The 19,815-nt window shown below is 56.4% G+C and overlaps 2 protein-coding genes across 2 annotated transcripts in view; both read right to left on the reverse strand.

Annotated features, from left to right (window-relative positions):
• LOC128826808 (sialic acid-binding Ig-like lectin 16) overlaps positions 1-17,549 on the reverse strand; it is a 37,888-nt gene extending 20,339 nt beyond the window's left edge. The window contains exon 1 of the mRNA XM_054010295.1: positions 17,339-17,549. The gene's annotated coding sequence lies outside the window, so the exon portion shown is untranslated. The remainder of the gene's footprint in view (positions 1-17,338) is intronic.
• LOC128827370 (sialic acid-binding Ig-like lectin 11) overlaps positions 1,247-19,815 on the reverse strand; it is a 30,402-nt gene continuing 11,833 nt past the window's right edge. The window contains exons 2-11 of the mRNA XM_054011224.1: positions 9,591-9,740; positions 8,852-9,256; positions 6,818-6,871; positions 4,731-4,994; positions 4,392-4,457; positions 3,997-4,263; positions 3,169-3,474; positions 2,822-2,915; positions 2,451-2,574; positions 1,247-1,438 (exon numbers count right to left, since the gene is read on the reverse strand). Coding sequence (XP_053867199.1) covers positions 1,247-1,438; positions 2,451-2,574; positions 2,822-2,915; positions 3,169-3,474; positions 3,997-4,263; positions 4,392-4,457; positions 4,731-4,994; positions 6,818-6,871; positions 8,852-9,256; positions 9,591-9,740 — 1,922 coding nt within the window. The remainder of the gene's footprint in view (positions 1,439-2,450; positions 2,575-2,821; positions 2,916-3,168; positions 3,475-3,996; positions 4,264-4,391; positions 4,458-4,730; positions 4,995-6,817; positions 6,872-8,851; positions 9,257-9,590; positions 9,741-19,815) is intronic.

Raw genomic sequence — 19,815 nt, forward strand, 5'->3', positions numbered from 1 at the left:
ACGATGGTGTCGTGGCCCGCCCCCAACTCCCGGGACTCCTGCCCCATATAACCCCCCATGTTCCTTGACGCCCCCCTGGGACTCCTGCCCCATCCACCCCCCTTCCCTGTCCCCTGACTGCCGCCAGCTGCCCCATCCAACCTCTCCTCTCATTCCTGATGGTCCCCAGGGACCCCTGCCCCATCCAACCACCCCTTCTCCCTGTCCCCTTACTGCCCCCGGAACTCCTGCCCCTGACTGCCCGCCGCTGCCCTATCCAACCCCCTCTCCTTTCTGACTGCCCCCCGGGACCCCTGCCCCTGACTGCTTCCCACCGCCCCATCCAATCCCTGCTCCTTCCTGACTGCTCCCCCAGGACCCCTGCCCCTATTCAACCCCCCGTTCCCTGCCCTCAGACTGCCCCGACCCCTATCCACCCCCCCACCTCCCTGAACTCCCCTGCCCTCTATCCAACACCCCCTCCCTGCTCCCTTACCGAGCTGGCTGGAGGTGGCTGGTGGTGCACGAGCCGCACCGCTCAGCTGGAGCTGGGCCGCGCGGCGCCTGGAGCCGGGCCACGCTTGCTTCTCAGCCCTCCCAGGCTTCCCGCATGAAGAGCTGATTCGCGGGAAGCAGGGGGGGGGGAGGAGAAGCGGGGCAGAGCATTCAGGGGAGGAGGTGGAGCGGAGGTGAGCTGGGGCCGGAGGTGGGTGGGGAGCTGCCGGAGCTTTACCAGTTGTTAAATTTAAAAGCCCTTTTAGAACCAGTTGTCCGGCGTGTCAACTGGTTCCCGCGAACTGGTGCTTACCGGCTTCAGCTCACCGCTGTGTATAGGCTCCTATTACCCCCCATCCCCTGTCCCGATTTTTCACATTTACTGTCTGGTCACCCTAGCTCCTGCCAGCAGCTGCCACTGAGCGTGAAATCCTGTCCATCTGTGAAGCGAGTGGGTGAGGGCTCAGGCAGGGTAGAAGAGAGATGATCTATGGCTGAGGGGTGAGAGGCTCTTCCCCCTAGGGACAGTGGGGTTTGGGAGGGGGCAGGCTTTGGGACCCGGCTGCAGAGGACTCTGGGATACCTGCCCATGATGCAGCGCTCCAGCATCTCCAAGGCCTAGTTAACTCCGCCCTGAGTCTGGGGCCAAGCAGGGATTTGCACCCAGGTTTCCAGCTCTGGGTTGACCCCTTGCCCCCTTTCCCCTTGACTGTGACCCCCCTCGCACTGGACAGGCCAGAGATGCCAAGCCTGGGCCCATGGCGCGAGGGGGCTATTTCCGCCGGACCTCAGAATATTCCGTGGCTGGGGCCTCCAGAGGCTCCACCCCTTTGCGCTGCAGCTTGGAGAAGTCGATGGTGGCGTAGTGCAGCTCCTCCGGCTCCCCGGGGCCTAGTGGGGTCTGGGCTGTGGCAGCCCCGTCCTGGGCACCTTCGGTCTGATGGGCGGCTGGAGTCTTGTGATCCTGAGCGAGAAGCAAGGCAGAGACACCAGGCAGAGACTTGCATCCACCCTGCTGAGCTGATTGCATGGGCTGCCCCAGGTCTCGTTTCCCCCACCCTCCATGCAAATGCATTTCCTGCATCTAGGAAGAGACGGGGGATTGGGTGTGTTTCACACTCGCTGCACACGTGAGCCGATCCCACGCCAGCACCAGCTCGGTTAATGCATTCACTGCCTCACCTGCACAGGCCATGCATTAGCAAGATTCATGGGGTTGTGCGCATTTCATGCACCACGCATGCAGGATTTCATCTCATGCATCTCATCACAGAACAGGTTTAGGAAATGTATTGACTGGATTTCATGCTCCGAGGATGCGTGAACTGATCTCATGCGTCTTGGGGCAGCACCAGTTAAGTTAATGCATTCTCTGCATTACCTGTACTGGCCATGCATTAGCAAGACACATGGGGTTGTGTGCATTTTATGCACTGTGCATGCATGATTTGATCCCTAGCATGTTGTGGTTGCACAGCCCCTGCTGATGCATTCATTGCATTTTCTGAAGGGTGCAACAGACACAGAGCACCCGACATGCACTGTCTGATGACAAGCACCTGATACCATAGCAGGCAGCAGCAGAAATGCATTTCTTGTCCGGTTGGTGCATCCAGGAGAGCCTGCGGTTTAGCAGCATTCCAGCCCCAATCTAGTCCCGTGCACATTGTGAATGCACGTGAATGCATTTGCTGCATGTCGTCCCCTCTGAGCAAGACCCGAGGGATGAGGTGCATTTTCTGCATGCAGGAGCTGATCCCATGCAGTTCGGGGAGCCCAGGCTGGTGGCAGGGGTGCATTTCTTGCACCGGGCATACATGCGGGGGTTGGGTGCCCCGGTGAAAACCTGGCTTATATTCATACATTCATTAAGGGGGTGGGAAAGCGGGGGGAGGGAGGAGGAGAAATGGAGGGGGACAGAGACAGGGTGGGAAGGGCATGTGGCCTTGGTCCCCCGCTTCCCCCCAGGTACATACCATGGGCATGGTGGGGACGTTACTGTAGATCAGACTGGCGTCGTCGGCCGTGTGCTCGGCCTGGCTCCCGTTAGCCATCTCCCCGGCCTCAGTGCTGGGGGGCGCTGGCTCCCGGCCCCGCAGCCTGTGGGGAGACGGATCAGGATGGACTCATGAGACGGGGGCGGGTGTAGACTAGCCCCATGGGAGGGAGGAAGGTGGCACACCAGTATGAGAGGCTAGATCGCAGGGGACTGGGATAGGCCAGGGAGAGGGGTTGGGGGGGATCTCACTGGGGGGGGGAGGGCTGGGATACCCAGGGGAGAGGGCAGGGATCTCAGTAGGATCTCGGGGGGGCAGGTGCAGGTCAGGGCAGGAGGCATAAGACTCACTTGATCACACAGAGCCCGAGAAGGAAGAAGCCGATGGCGATCCCCAGCCCACAGGCCACCCCCACGCCCAGCAGCTTGCCAGGCTCCTCCGCACCTGCGAAAACACACAGCACAGGGCACGGCTGGCCTGGGAGAGAACCCAGGAGTCCTGGCTCCCAGCCCCCTGCTCTTATCACTAGACCCCACTCTGCTCCCAGGTCTGTGGATAGTATCTAGGAGTCCTGGTTCCCAACTCCCCTGCTTCCAGCTCCCAGACCCCACTCTTCTTCCAGGGCTGGAGAGAGAACCCAGGAGTCCTGGCTCCCTCCCTGAGCTGGGGACAGAACCCAGGAGTCTGAGTGTCTCACCTCTCCGTGGGGGGCTGAAGTCAAAGTGCAGGGCAGCGTAGGTCCCATGGGGGTTGGAGCCGAGGCAGAAGATCTGGGAGCCACTGTCCCCGTTCCCCGTCCAGCTCAGGGTGCTGACGGCCTCGTCCCCCTGGGCCCAGGAGCTGACCTGCAGGGCCCCCCGCGAGCCGTTCTCAGCCACGGGCTCCCCGTCCACCTGCCACTGGACCCGGGGTGGGGGGTGGGAGCGCAGGGAGCAACTGCAGCTGACGCTGTGCCCCTGGCGCTGGCAAGATGAGTTCAGCCCAGTCCCCGGCCGGGGGCTGTCTGGGGAGAGCAGGAGACACAGTGACAATAGTCAGAGAGAGAAACCCAGTGGCAGGGAGTCCCACAGGTTAACCCCACTCACATCCAGTGGCAGGAGTTCCGTGGGTTAATCCTACTAATACCCAGGGGCAGGGAGTCCCATAGATTAACCTGCTAATATCCAATGTCAGGGACTCCTGTGGGTTCTTCTGCCCTGGGACATCTCTTCGGTCGTCCCCTGGGCGCTGATCTGGCCCCATCCTCAGCCAGCTGCACTTCACACCAACTCACCTGCTTTTCCACCCTCAGTCTGGGTGCTCACGGCCCTTGTAGACGGCCCAGGAGTCCGTTCAAGCCTCAGCTGCCCGCCTTGGGGCTGCCCTCGAAGCAGCTAATTAACTATGGCACAGGAGGGGGTTACACTGTCTCTGTTTAAAGGGGCCAGGTACCCTGTGACACCTGCTAGTATTCAGTGGCAAGGAGTCCCATGGATTAACACTGCTACTCTCTAGTGTCAGTGTCCCAGGGGTTAACCCCACTCACACTCGACGAGCAGCTGGAACGTTCCCTGGGCAGAGCTCTCCTTTCTCTGGGCCCAGCACCCGTACAGCCCCCCGTCCTCGGCCGTCACGTTGGGCAGCTCCAGCCGCAGCTGATTCTCCCCCATGGGGCAGGCGCCCTCGACGGCTCGGCCCCCCCTCACCCAGCCCAGCACAGCGGGGGGGCTGCTGGCGACGGAGCAGAGGAACCGCAGAGAGTCGCCCTCCTGGGCCGTGATCTGTGACCCGTTCCCCACCGGGGTGCCGGGATCTGGGAATAGAAATAACACAGAGCCACTCGCAGCCTGAGCCAACCAGTCCCTGCCTGGAGGCCGGATCAGGGCTGGCCCCCCTAGAGGGGAAAGGCCCCATGCCCCACTCCCCACCCCCTAGCGATACCTTGGAATAGCTGGGGGTCGCTCCTGTTAGCTCTGGAGATGGTGATTTGCAGAGTCCTCACTGGAGCTGAAATACCCACAGCAACGTATTAGATTGGAGAGAGCCCCACACAGAACCCCTGATCCGCACCCCAGCACCCTCCAATAACCCCCCGCCCCTCCCCGCAGCCCTGCCCGCAGCCCAGCACCCCCCATGGGTCCCCTGCCTGTCTCCAGCGTCCCCTACTGAACCCCAGCCCACCCCCTGCAGCACAGCACCCCCTACTGACCACCTCCCCCTGCAGCCTAGTACCCTCCACTAAGGCCCCTTTGTGCAGCACAGCGCCCCCTAGTGCCTTACACTGCACGTGCACACGCAGGGCCTGGCTGGCCGACCCATAGGAATTCTTCGCACAGCACTGATACTCCCCAGCATCCCCTCTGCTGAGTTTCCGCAGCTCCAGGCGCCCGGCCCCTCCCTGGCCAGGGCTGAGGGACTCATTCCCCTTGGCCCAGCTCAGGGTGGCCTCGGGTCTGCTCACAGCCTCACAGCCCAGGCTCAGGGAGTCGCCCTCCTGGGTCTCCAGAGACACGACGTCGCCCTCAGCTCCTGACACATCCAGCACTGAAAGACATAAGCAGGCAGGTTAGGCCCCCTCCAGAGATCCTCCACCAAGGCACCACGATGCAGCCACCTCTGGGGTGGAGTGCGGGAGCTGGTTATAGATGTAAGCAGAGTCAGGATAAGCTCCACCCTGACATCTGGTGGTGAATTATGGTGAGGGTGGAAAAGACCTCCAGGGGCTGATCTTGTTTGCATAGGCACACCCACCCGCCTAGCCTGGGACAACAGCAACTGAAAGTGGTTACTTTGGCTGGTGTGGGATCCCCAGTTTCTCTGTTATTGGGGCAGGAGGAATAAAGTGTTGTAACCCTGATTCTGTGAATCAAGGCCAGTGGAACTGTTGTATGACAGAGGGACTCACCAGTAACTAAGTAGCACTCGCTAGACAAGGGGTATGGGTTACAAAACCCAATCAATTGAGAGAGGCTGGGGAATAGATATGTGTAGCTGGTGTTCTGGGACCCTTTTGAGGGCTTGGAACACCAATTTATTTCTCTGTCTCCACTGTTGAATAGCAGAGCTAAGTTTGCTTCTGTTAGGAGTCTAGCTAGCAGTTGCTGAACTGAATTCACTTTGGGCCAATGGTGTACCAGCACTGGGGTTCTCCTCCTACAAGCTGAAAGCGCAAAGAGCTAAAATTGCTGAGCTGAGATCACTGAGTGCTGTGTTAACCACTGGGGGAGCCTGAAGATATATTGCTAAGAAGCTGGCAGAGCGGAGCAGTTTGTGGGATGGTTGGAGCGGTCCATGGAACAGTGAGCGGAGCGGTGCAGAGCGGAGCTAAGCTATTTGTGGGGGCAGCTGGAGCAGTTCATGGGACGGCTGGTGGAGTGGAGTGGCTGGCAGAGCTGAGCAGTTTGTGGGACGGTTGGAGCGGCCCACGGAATGGGGAGCAGAGTGAAGCAGTTTGCGGGGATGGCTGGAGGAGCAGAGCGGCACGGCACGGGTAGAGCTGGTAGAGCAGAGCCATTCCTGGTAAAGGCTGCAGCAGAACTCCACGGAGAGATGGGGCAGTTGGCGTCGCACAACGTAAGGTGCCCTTTAACATCCCGTGTGCCCCCCCCCCATTTCCGCCCAGGCTGGGGGGGAGGGTAAAACTCTGCAGATAAACTTTTGAACTCTGGGGTGACACTGACCAGGGACAGAGACTTTGGGGTTGTTGGACTTTGGGGTAATTGGCCTTAAGACCCTGAGGGGAAAAGGACACTGCCAAACTTACATTGAGGTGGGTCTTTTGCTCATGGTTTGTGCTATGAATCCTGTTTGTGGTGTTTCCCCAACATAATGCCGCATTGTTTCTCTCCTTTATTAAAAGACTTTTGCTACACTCAGACTCCGTGCTTGCGAGAGGGGAAGTATTACTTCTTAGAGGCGCCCACGGGGTGGTATGTAATTGTCCCTGGTCACTGGGTGGGGGATCGAGATGGTTTTGCATTGCGTTATTGAAACGGAACCCCTAGATACTGAACCTGGGCCTTGTTGCTGCCAACTCAGAGGGGCAGAAGGGTTACATACAGGGACCCCTCACCTGGTGTGGAGACATAGCCAGCTCTGGGGTGGGCGCACAATCTTGGTGCCTTTCCATGGCAGCAGGTCTCCGTTGCACAGATCGGTCCCTAACCCATCTCCTCCCTGCTGCCCAGCGCCCCCTAGTGCTGCCCGCAGGCTGGAGACAGAGAGAACTGGGCCTGCTCCCCGCACCACCTCCCTACAGTCCTGTGGCTGCCTCGGGCTCTCCCCCCGAGGCACGGAGCAGCCTGGCCTGGCAGAGCATGACTAGGAGGTGCTCGCTGATTCCCGGGGCTCGCAGCGCGGCCTCTCACCAGGGCGTCCATTCCTGGTCAGGGTCCCGGTGATGTTGGGGGGTCTGGGCGAGTCTGTAACACAAACCAGACAGAGGGGATCAGGGGGGCTGGACAGCACCGGGGGGTCGCTAGTGATCACTGAGCCTAGACATGGACCCTCGCTGTGAGCTCAGCTGGGGGACGGGAAAGTCCCTGAAGTGACAGAAGATCCATGGGCGGGGAAGGGAAGCGACAGACCCGACTGAGCCCCACCCAAGAGGCGCCCAACGGAACCCAGGGGCCGGGTTAGGGCTGCTCCAGGAAACCAGAACCGTGGGAAATGGAAACCCAAGGGACCAAAACCAGTGGGTCTAAATTCGGCCTAATTGGCAGAGGCACTAACGAGGGCCCGGGCTGCTCAGGCCTGGGTACTGGAGCGAGCATCACCATCTTGGTACTACTGACTGCCAGGCACCCGGGCGTTTAGCGTCCTGCTCCCCAAACGTCTCCTCCCCAGGGCGGGACAGAGCCAGGGGTCTAAATAACCCCGCTCCCACCCCCACCTCAGACCCAGCCACCACCAGGGACATCAGACACCCCCATCATGGGTCCTTTGCCTTCCCCCTCGGTTCCTCTCTCCCCAGCCTTCTCCTTTCACCCTCTGGCTTAGCTGGCCAGGCCTGGATATTTTGCAGCGTCGCTGCGCTCAGAGAGGTGTCTGAAATCAACACGTGGAACAGCCGGACGCTGATACTGGCTGGCCAGGCCTGGCAGGGTCCGTCCACGCTGCCCTCAAAGCCCCGCGGCGCTGAGCCTCAGAGACTGGGTCCGTTGGGTCGGGCTCGCGGGGCTCGAGCTGTGGGTCTTTCATTGCAGTGCGGACATTTCCTCCGAGGTCTGTGTAGACGTTCAGGGTCGGGCTGGGGCCTGGGCTCAGACATGGGCGGGCGACTGGGGGCGGGTTCCTTCTAACTCTCCCTCCGGCTGAAGGGAACAAGGGCCGTCCTTACACTGATGCCTGATTTGATCCTTCACCTCGCAAAGGCGGCCGCTGATTTCCCCTCTGGCCTGGATCTGCAGCGTGAGGGTCACAGGACATTTAACGGGGATTTGCCCTGGGGCAGGGCGGGCCGAGGTCTCTGGACACCGAGCCTGGAGCGTGTTTAGTGCCGGACAGTGACTGGGTCCCATTAACACTCTGCCCCATATAGAGCATCCACCGATCCCAGAAAGGGGAGGGGGGAGGAGACGTGGAGTGACAGCCTGGGGGGATCTCAGGGGGAACTGGGCTGGCTGGTGTGAGGAGAAATCGCAACAAGGGGGGATTGGAATGGGGGGTGTGGATCACAGCACAGGAGGATTCTGGGGGCAGGTCAGGTTGTGGGTAGAGAGGGGAGCCATAGCCAAGGTGGGCAGGAAGGGATGAGGATCCCAAGGGAGAAGGGGCTGCACGGTTTGGAGGGAAGGGGCCTGAAGTAGAATTGGCTGAGGGTGCATGGTGGGAGGTGGGGATCCCAGCACAGGGCTAGAGGGCAGGGCTCGGAAGCCCAGGGGTGGGATCCCAGCATAGGGAGCTTGGGCCGACATAGAGGAGTTGCCGGGGGGACACTCACAGCCGATGTGGAGCTGGACGGTTCTGTGGGTGGAAGGTCCCTGTGCTGAGCTGTAGGTGATGCTGCAGACGAGCTCTTTGCCATGGTCTTCCAGGCCGGGTGTGAAGCTGAGCTCCGAGCTGTGGGCCCAGGTGCCATTCGCCAGCTGGGCTGAGACATTCCGAGCTGTGTCATTGAACGGCCCCGTCCAGGTGACTTGGGGAGGGGACCCGGAGCAGCGCCCAGGGGCTGTGCAGGTCACATTCACCGGCTCCTGGGCCAGCAGTGTTCCTGGCACCCTCTGCACTGGCGAGATCTGGATCTCTGGCTCCTCCGTCAGCCCTGAGACATGGGGAGAGGGGAGAGAATCACTCAGGGACATGGGGCCTTTCCCCTCTAGGAGCGTGGCCTCGATCCGGCCCGAGGGCGGGGACTGGCTGACTCAGGGGGGCTGATAAGCGGTGACTGCGGCTGCTCTTACCTGGCACGGAGATCGTGAGCGTAAAGTCAGTGCCATCGGTACCATAGCGGTAATTGTATTTCAATCTTCCTTTCTCGACTCTAAAGAAATATCTCCCCTCATCCGTCCGTCGGGCGTCGCTGATTTGCAGGGAGCAGTCACCGGGCGCCGGATTCTCCGCCAGCCGGAACCGGCCCTGGGTCTCCTGCGATACCCTCCAGTTAGGGTCACTGCTGGCCACGGGCGGATTCTGGTCCACATCGGCCGGATCCTTGTACCAGTATCTGTAGAGCCGGGTCCGGGAATTGTAGGTGTCGTACGAGGCTGGGTACGTGAAGGTGCAGGGGATGAGAACACAGAGACCTTCCTGCACCGACACCGACTGCGGCACCGCCAGGGTAAATCCGGGCCACTGGGACAGGGACTCTGCAGGGGACAGACAGGGATTGAAGTGGGACCCATAGAGAGAAGAGACCAACCCTGAGCTCCCCCCACAGCTCTGCCCCGGCCCATCACTCCCGACCTGCAGCCCCCTGTGAGCACAGCCCTGGGTCCTCAACCAAATCACACTCCATTTAGTTTCCATTCCTCCCTACATTGAGCCCCCTGTCACTCAGCACCCCCTAGCACCACACTGGGCCACTGGGCTCCCCTCCCCCTCTGGCCAGTCTCCCCTCCAAGTTCTGTGACAGACCTGGCCCCACTCAGTGCAGGTTTTGCCCTTCCCCCTGCACTGGGGCTGCAGGTGCTGCTTACTTACCCCTCCAGAGCAGGGCGAGGATCAGGACCCTCAGCGTGGCAGGACCCCCTGCTCTCCAAGGGGGGGCCCGAGCCCAGAGCTCCTTTTCCCCAACGTCATGCTGTGGTGGCAGGGCTCTGCCCATGGCTGGGGCGTCCGGCTGGGACAGACCTAGAGACAGACGGGAGGGTGAGAAGTGTGAGAGCAGAGGCTGTTTGGGGGACAGATCTGCCTGGGGGACCATCAGTACTGCTGGGCTCTGCAGGGGGCTGATCTGGGGCTGCTGGCAGTTCAGTGACCCCCCGAAATCACCAGACTGTCCTGAGAGGTCGTGGGCTAAAAAAATCCTTAAATTGGTGGAAAAAAAAACTGAGATTTTCTTCAACAGTCATGAGATTGGCCAGAAAATCCCGAGCTGGTGACAGAAGATGGTGGGAAGGCAGCACTGCTCAGTGCCTGCTTTGCTTCAGTCTTCCCACAAAAAAACAACATGTGAGCAGGCGACCAGCTCTGGAGAGATTACTAAGACTGGGACTATTCAGCTTGGAAAAGAGACGACTAAGGGGGGATATGATTGAGGTCATGATTGGTGTGGAGAAAGTAAATAATGAAGTGTTATTTACTCCTTCCCATAACACAAATTAAATTAATAGACAGCAGGTTTAAAACAAACAAAAGGAAATATTTCTTCACACAACGCACAGTCAACCTGTGGAACTCTTTGCCAGAGGATGTTGTGAAGGCCAAAATAATAACATGGTTCAAAAAAGAACTGGATAAATTCATGGAGGATAGGTTATTACCTAGCAGCTCTGTGTTCTTGGGGAACCAGGGCGCAGTACCCAGCCCATCTGACTCATGAAAGACACCAGCCCCCCCACGTCCGCTTGAACCAAACCTGCATCAGAAGAAAGACTTACAAAAAGCAATGAAAAGGTCGTGGGCAACACACCTAAAGCCCTGGGATAAGGATGACAGAATTAAGGAAAATCCCCTAGCCTCAATTTGCATTGAAGGTGGGACAAGGAGGTATCTCCATTAGCACACAGAATGGAGAACAGAGATTCCAAGGCAAGAACTGCACTGAACTCTGGGACCAGAAAAGCAGGGAAGCAATGCATCATGGGAGATCTCTGCTCCAGATGTTAATGAACCCACACCCACACACACCCAGCTCAGCAGTTATCAGACCAATTCTAGTAATAAATCTTTTATTGGTATCCAAAATAGTGAATTTCATTGTGAACTCCCTCCAAGGAACACTGCCCAAAGCCAGGAATGATCAGCTCCCATGTCTAGCCTGAACAAAACAACTTTGGTATTCTCCCTTGTTTACACATAAACAAATCTAGTGTTCTCCCTTGGACCATTGTTGTTTCTCTACAAAACCCCTGACCCACGCTCAAGTAAGTGTTTTGATGCCTGGATCAAAATCTGCATCCGTTCCACTGGGACTTCATCTTCTCCTGACTGACCATGTTGGGGGCTCTGCCTGTCACCAGCACTCCAGACCCTCAGCTACCAGCACCACCTGGGACCCCCGATCGATTCAAACTTCACGGAGTGGTGAGAATGCAGTTCTCTCTCTGTCTTTCTCTCGGTATAGCCTTCTGACCCTGACTTGTGTGATCAGTTACTTTTGTAAACCTGACTTCTATAATCAAACTTGTTAGATTTAATATTATAGCTGTTTTGTTTGTTTGGCTCCCCTATGATTATTACCTGGCAATAAATAACTTTCATGGTTAAGGTGCAAAAAGAAGAACAGGAGTACTTGTGGCACCTTAGAGACTAACAAATTTATTAGAGCATAAGCTTTCGTGGACTACAGCCCACTTCTTCGGATGCATCCGAAGAAGTGGGCTGTAGTCCACGAAAGCTTATGCTCTAATAAATTTGTTAGTCTCTAAGGTGCCACAAGTACTCCTGTTCTTCTTTTTGCGGATACAGACTAACACGGCTGTTACTCTGGAAAATGGTTAAGGTGGTTACTTCTCTCTCCCACACGCCCGTGGATGTTTCTTGGTTTCCTCATTCGCTCCGGCAGCTCCCCGTGGCCCCGCCCCACCCCCCGGCTCCAGCTCACCTCCGCCTCCTCTGCGAGCGCTCCGCAGCGTCCTGCTTCTCCCCCATCTATCCCAGCACTTGCGCCACGAAACAGCTGATTCATGGGGCAGGGAGGGAGGGGGGAGGAGGGGGAACACGGCGCCCTGGGGGAAGAGGCGGGGCCGGGGCGGGACTTTGGGGATGGGGTTGGAATGGGGGCGGGGCCAGGGGCGGGGATGGGGTGGATTCAGGGCGGGGCCAGGGGTCGGGAAACGGGCGGGGGGCGCAGGCACCCACCGGTGCTGAGAAAGTTGGCGCCTATGCCTAAGCTAAAAGATCCCTGCAGCACCCAAAAGTCTGGTGGGGTTTGCTCATCAAGTGGGTTACGACCAGAACAACTGTAACGTGACAGTGGGGATAGGGACGTGCTGAACCTGGGACATACGAGGGTGGCAGCTTGGACATGCTGCTCGACGCAGACTACTGAGTCCAGGGGCATATAAGGGGTCAGCTTGGGAGTCCTGATTAACCCGGTCCTCTCAGACACGCGCTGCTAATGTGTGCGTGTGTTTGTGTTCGTCTGATTCTGGGGCTGGAAGAACCCAGCCCCGGGGAACCTAGGTCCTGCAGGATCGCTCCATTGGGAGCGTGTGACAAAGTGGGACTGTTCTTAATGTTTTCTCTGAATACTGTGTGAGTGCCTCAGTTTCCCCTATGCATTTCTTAGGTATCTAGGTGGGGGGATCAGGGTGTGTGATTGTTGCAGAGCTCAAGAAGGCCCCTGTGATACTGTCTGCACAGAGAATAGCCAGCACTCTGTCTCCTGGCAACTAATGGCCTGGGCCCCTCCCCTGCAAGGTGCCAGCTGAAGATGTTGGAGAACAAAGAGATCAGGTGACCACCTGGCCTGGGAAAGAGACAAAGGCCAGAGAGGAGGGGGTGGAGAGTGTCAGTTTGGAGCTGTCTGGGAAAATGGAAGGGAACTCAGATGGGGCTCTGGCCTCCCTGGGGCCCCCCAAGATGGACCTAACGGAAGGGGTCCTGTTGTCTGTACCTGCAAGACCTGTCTTGGACTGTGTTCCTGTCATCTAAATAAATCTTCTGTTTTACTGGCTGGCTGAGAGTCATGGTGAATCGCAGGAAACCTTGTCTCCCCCTAACTCCGTGACAGAGGGAACTTGCAGAAGGGAGAAGTAGATCTCCGTATGAGAACACAAGTGACACAAGCAGTACATGGATAGAAGTACAGAACCCCCGCCTCCTGCCTCAGAAGAGTAACCCTAATAAATGAGCATGCCCCAAAGTAACAGGCAAAGCTGGTAAGAAGGTCCATCAATTGCTATTAGCCATGATGGACAGGGATAGTGTCCCTAGCTCTGTTTGCCAGCAGCTGGGAATGGGCGACAGGGGATGGATCACTTGATGATCCCCCGTTCTGTTCATTTCCCCTGGGGAACCTGGCATTGGGCACTGTCGGAAGACAGGATACTGGGCTAGATGGACCTTTGGTCTGACCCAGTCTGGCTGTTCTTATGGAGAAATGTGGGCTCAATGGAACTACCATTAAGTGGATACAGAACTGGTGAAACAACTGCAAACAATGAGTAACTGTTAACGGAACGATGTGCGATTGGAGAGGGGTCTCAACTGAAGTCCCACAGGGATCTGTTCTATGTCATGTGTTGTTTAACATCTTTATCAATAACCTGGGTGTAGCATTAGGGAGCAGACGGATCAAATTTGCAGATGACAAAGCTAGTGGGGGTTGCCAACACTTTGGAGGATGAAGCTAAAATTCAGAGGGACCTTGATAAATTCGAGAACTGGGCTGTAGACGACAGAATGAAATTCATGAAGGACAAATGGAAGGTGCTCCACTTAGGGAAGAAAAAACAAATACACAAATACAGGGTGGGGAAGAACTGGCCTGGTAGTTGCACTGCTGAGAAGGAGCTGGGAGTTGTGGTGGATCACAAACATGACATGAGTCAGCAATGCAATGCTGTTGCAAAAAAAAGGGAATGCAATTTCAGGTTGCATGAACAGAGGCAGAGCATGCAAGTCAGAAGAGGTGACACTACCGCTCTACTCGGCGCTGGCTAGGCCTCAGCTGGAGGACTATGTCCAGTTTTGGTCATCAATATATAGAAAGGATGCAGAAAAACTGGAAAGGATCCAGAGGTGAGGGATAAAGGGATAGCTCAGTGGTTTGAGAATTGGCCTGCTAAACCCAGGGTTGCGAATTCAATCCTTGAAGGGGCCATTTAGAGATCTGGGGCAAAAATCTGTCTGGGGATTGGTCCTGCTTTGAGCAGGGGGTGGGCCTACATGACCTCCTGAGGTCCCTTCCAACCCTTATATTCTATGAAGTTATGTTGGTATAAAGATGATCAAAGGGATGGAATGGAAGCCCTAGGGGCACAGCCTGAAGGAACTGGGCATGGTTAGTGTGGAAAAGAGATTCGGGGAGGGGGACATGATCGTGGTTTTCAAATCCTTGAAAGGCTGCCCTAGAGAAGCTGGAGAAAAGTTGTTCTCTCTCGTCCCAGAGGGCAGGACAAGGGGCAACGGGTTCAAACTACAGCAGAGACAATTGTGATTAAACCTCAGGGAAAACTCCCCAGCTGTGAGAGCAGTCGGAAAATGGACCAGATACCCAGGGAGGTGGTGGAAGCTCCTTCACTGGAGGGTTTCAATAGGAGGCTGGACTGCATCTGTCTGGGGTGCTTTAGACCTAACAAATCCTGCATCTTGGCACGGGTTGGACTAAGTAACCCCTGTGGTCCCTTCTTCCCCTTTGGGTCTGTGATTCTAGGATTCACTGAAAATCCCGAGATTTAATGTGAATGTCATGACAAGCCCCCCACCCTGAAATTCGGTAATAAATCCCGAGGCTTGCTTTAAAAGTCCTGAAATTAGTTAAAAATTGTGAGATTTGCTCTAAGAATCCTCAAATTGGCTTTTAAAATCCACAGATCTGTGCTTTGTCTCTGCACACCCTGTTGTTTGTGGCCCGTTGCCTTATCCCTCCTCCCGCTCCCACCCCACGGGTGCTGGTGTCACCCCTGCATGTTGATTGTCTTCGTTCTGCAGAGACCCAGTGGAGGTGGATGGCCTGGAGGTGGGTAAAGTGTCCCCGGAGGGTGGGGGCAGAGTGCAGAGAGCTGACGGCTCCCCCCTCTGCAGCCAGGGCGGGGCGCTAATGCTGTCATCCCTGCCCCACAGCTGTTTCCCCTGCCCCCACTGCACACTGCTTCTCCTGCAGCTGGGACTCTCCTCCCCCCATGAAAATAGTACTGGTCACTCCCTCCTCCCCACTGTTCTGAGAATGGAAGGGGCCACTCCCTCCTCCCCACTACTCACATGTTGTCATAAATATAAAGGGAAGGGTAACAACCTTTATGTATGCAGTAATATAAAATTCCTCCTGGCCAGAGGCACAGAATCACTTTACCTGTAAGGGGTTAAGAAGCTCAAATAACCTGGTTGGTACCTGACCAAAAGGACCAATAAGGAAAGAAGATACTTTCAAATCTGGAGGGGCAGGGAGAGGTTCTGTTTGTGCTCTTTTTGTTTGTTCCCTCTCCGGACGGAGAGAGAGACCAAGCAGGAAAAACATCTCCTTAAAACATACCTGAAATGATACATCTAAAATTACAGAAATTGTAAGTAAGGGCAAGGAAATGCGTTGGATTATCTTTTGTTTTAGCTTGTAAATTTTTCCTATGCTAAGAGGGAGTTTTAGTCCTGTTTTTGTATCTTTGAAGATGAGCATGGAGGTGAATCCTCTGTGTTTAAATCTTTTTATTACCCTGTAAAGTTACCTTCCATCCTTATTTTGCAGGTGTGATGCTTTTATTTTTTCTTTAAATAAAGTTCTTCCTTTAAGAACCTGTTTGATTTTCAGTGTCCTAGGGACAAAGGGTCTGGGTCGGTACTCACATTATTCTCAAGCCTCCCAAGAAAGGGGGTGAAGGGTCTTGGGGGAATATTTGGGGAACAAGGGACTCCAAGTGGCCATTTTCCTGAATTTTTATCTAAATCACTAGGTGGTAGCTGCAATACCGTCCAAGGACAAGGAAAGGATTTGTGCCTTGGGGAAGTCTTTAACCTAAGCTGGTAAAAATAAGCTTAGAGGGTCTTTCATGCAGATCCCCAGATCTGTAATCCAGAGTTCAGAGTGGGGAGGGAACCGTGACACATGTGAAAATGGTATTGGTCACTCACACCTGCCCCCCTTCTCACCTGTTAATATGGTTTGGGCTGCTCCCTATTACCCCTTCCTCACCTATGAGAATGGTATAGGACTCTCCCCTCCTCCCGTATGAAAATAGTGTGGTCTACTTACTCCTGACGCCTCCTTTCCATTTAAAATGGTATGAGCCACTCCCCTATTCCTCATTCCCTTTCTGGGCAAATGTTATGGGGCAATGGCTCCTCGCACCGACATGAAAATGGTACAGGCCACTCCCCCTTTTCCCTCCCCTATCTAAAAACTCCTCTCAGTTCCTGAGGGGGGAGCTGCTTCCGTCCTGCAGCACCCCTGATTGGCTGCCCTTCTCCAGGAGGCGGGATAAATGGGCAGGGTAGGAGGGGCATGGACCAGCCTCGAGAGATCCAGCCTCCATCCCCATCTCTGGGGGGGGCTGCCCTGACCCTGTGCAGTGTCTGGGAGCCCCAGGGGGTCTGTGCCTCACACAGCTCCATAGGGGGCAATGGGGTGAGCACAGCTGGAGGATGGGGAGAAGTTTGCATGTATGTGTTCCCCCTGGGGGATCTATAACTGCTCCCTCTGCAATGTCTGTCCTCCCTATCCCCCAACCCCCCCCCCCGAGCAGTTCCATTTCCCACCATCCCTCTGCTGCCCTCAGGTGTTCTCGGGAAGGAGGCTGAGAGATGAGAGCTGGGAAACCCCCTGCTGTACGTGGCCCCCGGAGCCGACACCTCCAGTGCGGTCCCCATGGTGGGGGAGCCCTGGGACGGGACCCTGCTCGGGCTCGAGGGGCACCGGCAGAGCTATGGGGACGCGGAGCCCAGGGCTGGGATAGCAAGGGGCTGCAGGTTGGGATTGAGGGGCACCCCAGTCACCACAAACCATCCAGCCCCCTCCCCCTTAGTTCCACTCACCCCTAGACTGCAGAGGGGGGCCTGGCACCCGGTTCTCCGACCCTGAGCCCAGGTTCTCCAGGGTTTGTGACTCGGAGGCTGGGGAAGCAGCATGCACAGCATGTGAAAGTAGAAGTGGGTGCAGACAGGAGGGGGTTGGGGGAAGATGCTCTCTCAGAAACCCCAGCACCAGCATCCTGCCGACTTCCCCTCCCTCTGGCCCTGCCCGTGGCTTCCCTGCTACAGGGGCAGGCTGCATATTGCTTGTGGGGCTGGAAATAGATCCCAGCCGTCCTGGCTCTGAGCCCCTCTACACCTCATTCTCCTCCCAGAGCTGGGATAGAGTCCTGACTCCCTGTCTCCAAACCCCACTGTAACCCACTAGGCCCTGCTCCCCACCCAGAGCCAGGGACAGAACCCAGGAGTCCTGACTCTGAGACCCTCTATACCTCACTCTCCTCCCAGAGCTGGGGATAGAACCCAGAAGTCCAGGCTACCTGCCCCCGTCCCAGCTCTATCCCTTTATTGCTGCTTTTTCCAGTCACACAATACTATTCGAATGCTAGGAGCTCACATCTCTTATAATATTGTACATGCTGCAGACGCTAATCACTCACCCCGAGCTGAGATGCAGCCACCTCCAGGCAGGGAAGCTGGGGAACAGCCACACAGCGACACTGCCCAGGGGTTGTTCACCCAGAGCTGAGATGCGTCTGCCTCTGGGGTGGCGTGGCTGGGAACAGCGCACTGGAACAGCAGATGCCTGGTTCGGACAGCTAGCGAATCCCAGCTCCAATGGGAAGAGCCGGGTGTGTGTGGAGACCTGCCTGGGACAGAGCGAGCCCGAGGGTCAGGGCGAGGGCTGTGGCGAGATGTGAGATTTCAAGACAGGAAGGGGAAGTCAGCGCCTGAATCTGGCCCTAGAACGTCTTGCACAAGCCAGTTCCAGTGACTGGAGATCTCGGTGCCACTGATGCAAGAGGGAGATTGGCACAGATACAGGCAGTTTCCACAGACATCCGGCTTCTGGCCCCACCGCGGGCAGGGAGCAGGGGGAACTGGCTATCAGTGGGGGGAATGGGGCATGGGGCCTTTTCCGTCTAGGGGGCACCGGCTATGATCTGCCCCAGGGTGGGGCACTGGCTGGCTCTCGGGGGTGGGAGTGGGACCCGGGGTCCTTCCCCTCTAGGGTCTCTCAGCAGGGGAGATGCCAGCAGATCGGAGCCGGTTCATTGAGCGCAGATGTTGGTTTTCTGTCTTTTGGTTCCTCAAACACCTCCCGGGTCACTGAGTCTGGGGATTCCCTTGTGATGGGACCCGGGTCATCGGCTGGATCAGGAGAAGCAGCTGGATTCCACGGCCCCCCCCAGACTCCGTCCTTCAACTTAAGAGCTGAGACGCAGCTGAATCTGGCCTGGGTCTTGGGGGCTGTTTACACAGGGACCTCTCCCCAGTGCTGAGATGTGGCTGCCTCTGGAGTGGGGCGCGGGGACTGTTTATAGAAGGACTCCTTGCCCGGTGTTGGGATACACAAGTGTTTGGGAGAAACCTAGAACTAAAAGGAACACAGCACCCCCTAGGGGCATTGGGACCAGCCCTGTGGGCCGGTCTCTCCCGCATATCACAGCCCAGCCAGACCCTGGCCTGCTCTGCCCCAGGGCAGTGGCACGTCAGCTCTGCCCCCCTCTGTGTGGGCCCCGGCGGCTGTGCTGGGAAGCTGGTTGCTGAGTGGATCTTGCACAACAGGAAGTTCCAGTCATGAGTTTCTGGTTTCAGACTCTTTTTAATTAGCTGCCCGGGAGGTTTCCCTCAGTTGCTGTTAAACAGATGCCCCACATGGAGGTGGCAGCATCTCAGCACCAGCCAGGCAAGGGATCCTCATATAAACACCCGCGCACCCCACCCCAGAGGTCACTGCATCTCAACACTGAGCGAGGAGTCCCTGTATAAATAGCCCCCGTGCTCCACCCCAGAGGTAGCCTCATCTCAGCGCTCGGCGAGGGATCTTTGTGCATTGTATTGAGCTCAGTGTTTGTCTCGTGTGTTTTTCCTGGGTCTTGGGAATTACCAGGTTCAGATTCAGGAAAAAAAGAGATTCACTGAGAAACCTTGGAACCGCCAGGTCGAGATCGAAACCTGACATGGCTGTTAACATGGAGATCATGGGGACTGGGGTCTGTCTCTTACGGATATGGGAGGGCAAGGGTTAATTACCAGTCATTCATTATCTATCTATCTATCTGTCTGTTATCTTAATAATTTAATTGTCTGTTTCTTTCTATGTCCTGAAGAGATTTTAAAACATGGGAGGTGGAGGGGGGGAATTGAAAAATGTGGGATATTTTTTGTGAAAAATTCCTAGCCAGTGAATTGTTTCCAGTGATCAGTAGTTTTAAGTGGCCAAGATCTCTGCGAAATCTTTCTAAAAACCAAAACATCCTGTGATTGGTATTTAGGAAATGGAACATTTGCACAAAACTTTTATTTTAAACACAACCTGTGATGAAGTGGGGGATTTCGTGAGTGTTTTGCATGAATACTGTGTGAGCCTCAGTTTCCCTGTGTGCTGCGTGTGTAATGAGGTAGTAGGAGAGCAATATTGTGGTTGCAGAGGTCCAGGTGTGACCTCACCTGGCAGCAGGGACCCCAGACACCGGCCTGGACATTATGGGATTTAGCAACCAGTGGCCCAGAGGCCCAGCCCATTGTGGGAGCCAGACGGTTCTGGCCAATGGGAGGACAAAGGGTGGAGAAGAGAGGGCCCCGGTGACCTGACAAGCTGATTCTGACCACTGGGGACAAAGGATGGAAGAGAGAGGGCCCAGGTGAGCTGTTCACCTGGGACTGAAGACAAAGGGTGGAAGAGGGGCTGTGGGGGAGGGGATATAGGGGGCTCGGCTGGAAGGGGGTCACTTCTGGACTGGGGACAAAGAGGGGCCTGAGCCACCTGGACGGGGTCAGACCCAGCTGGACGGTGCTTAGACTGGCCAGGCCCGAGGACCCTGAGAACTGTCTGTGCTGGGTTCAGACGTTCAATAAACCTCCTGTGTTCCGCTGGCCGAGAGTCACTGCAGGGTAGAGATCGGGGGGTGTT

This window comes from Malaclemys terrapin, chromosome 21, assembly GCF_027887155.1.
Source record: "Malaclemys terrapin pileata isolate rMalTer1 chromosome 21, rMalTer1.hap1, whole genome shotgun sequence".
NCBI classification, from domain to species: Eukaryota; Metazoa; Chordata; order Testudines; family Emydidae; genus Malaclemys; species Malaclemys terrapin.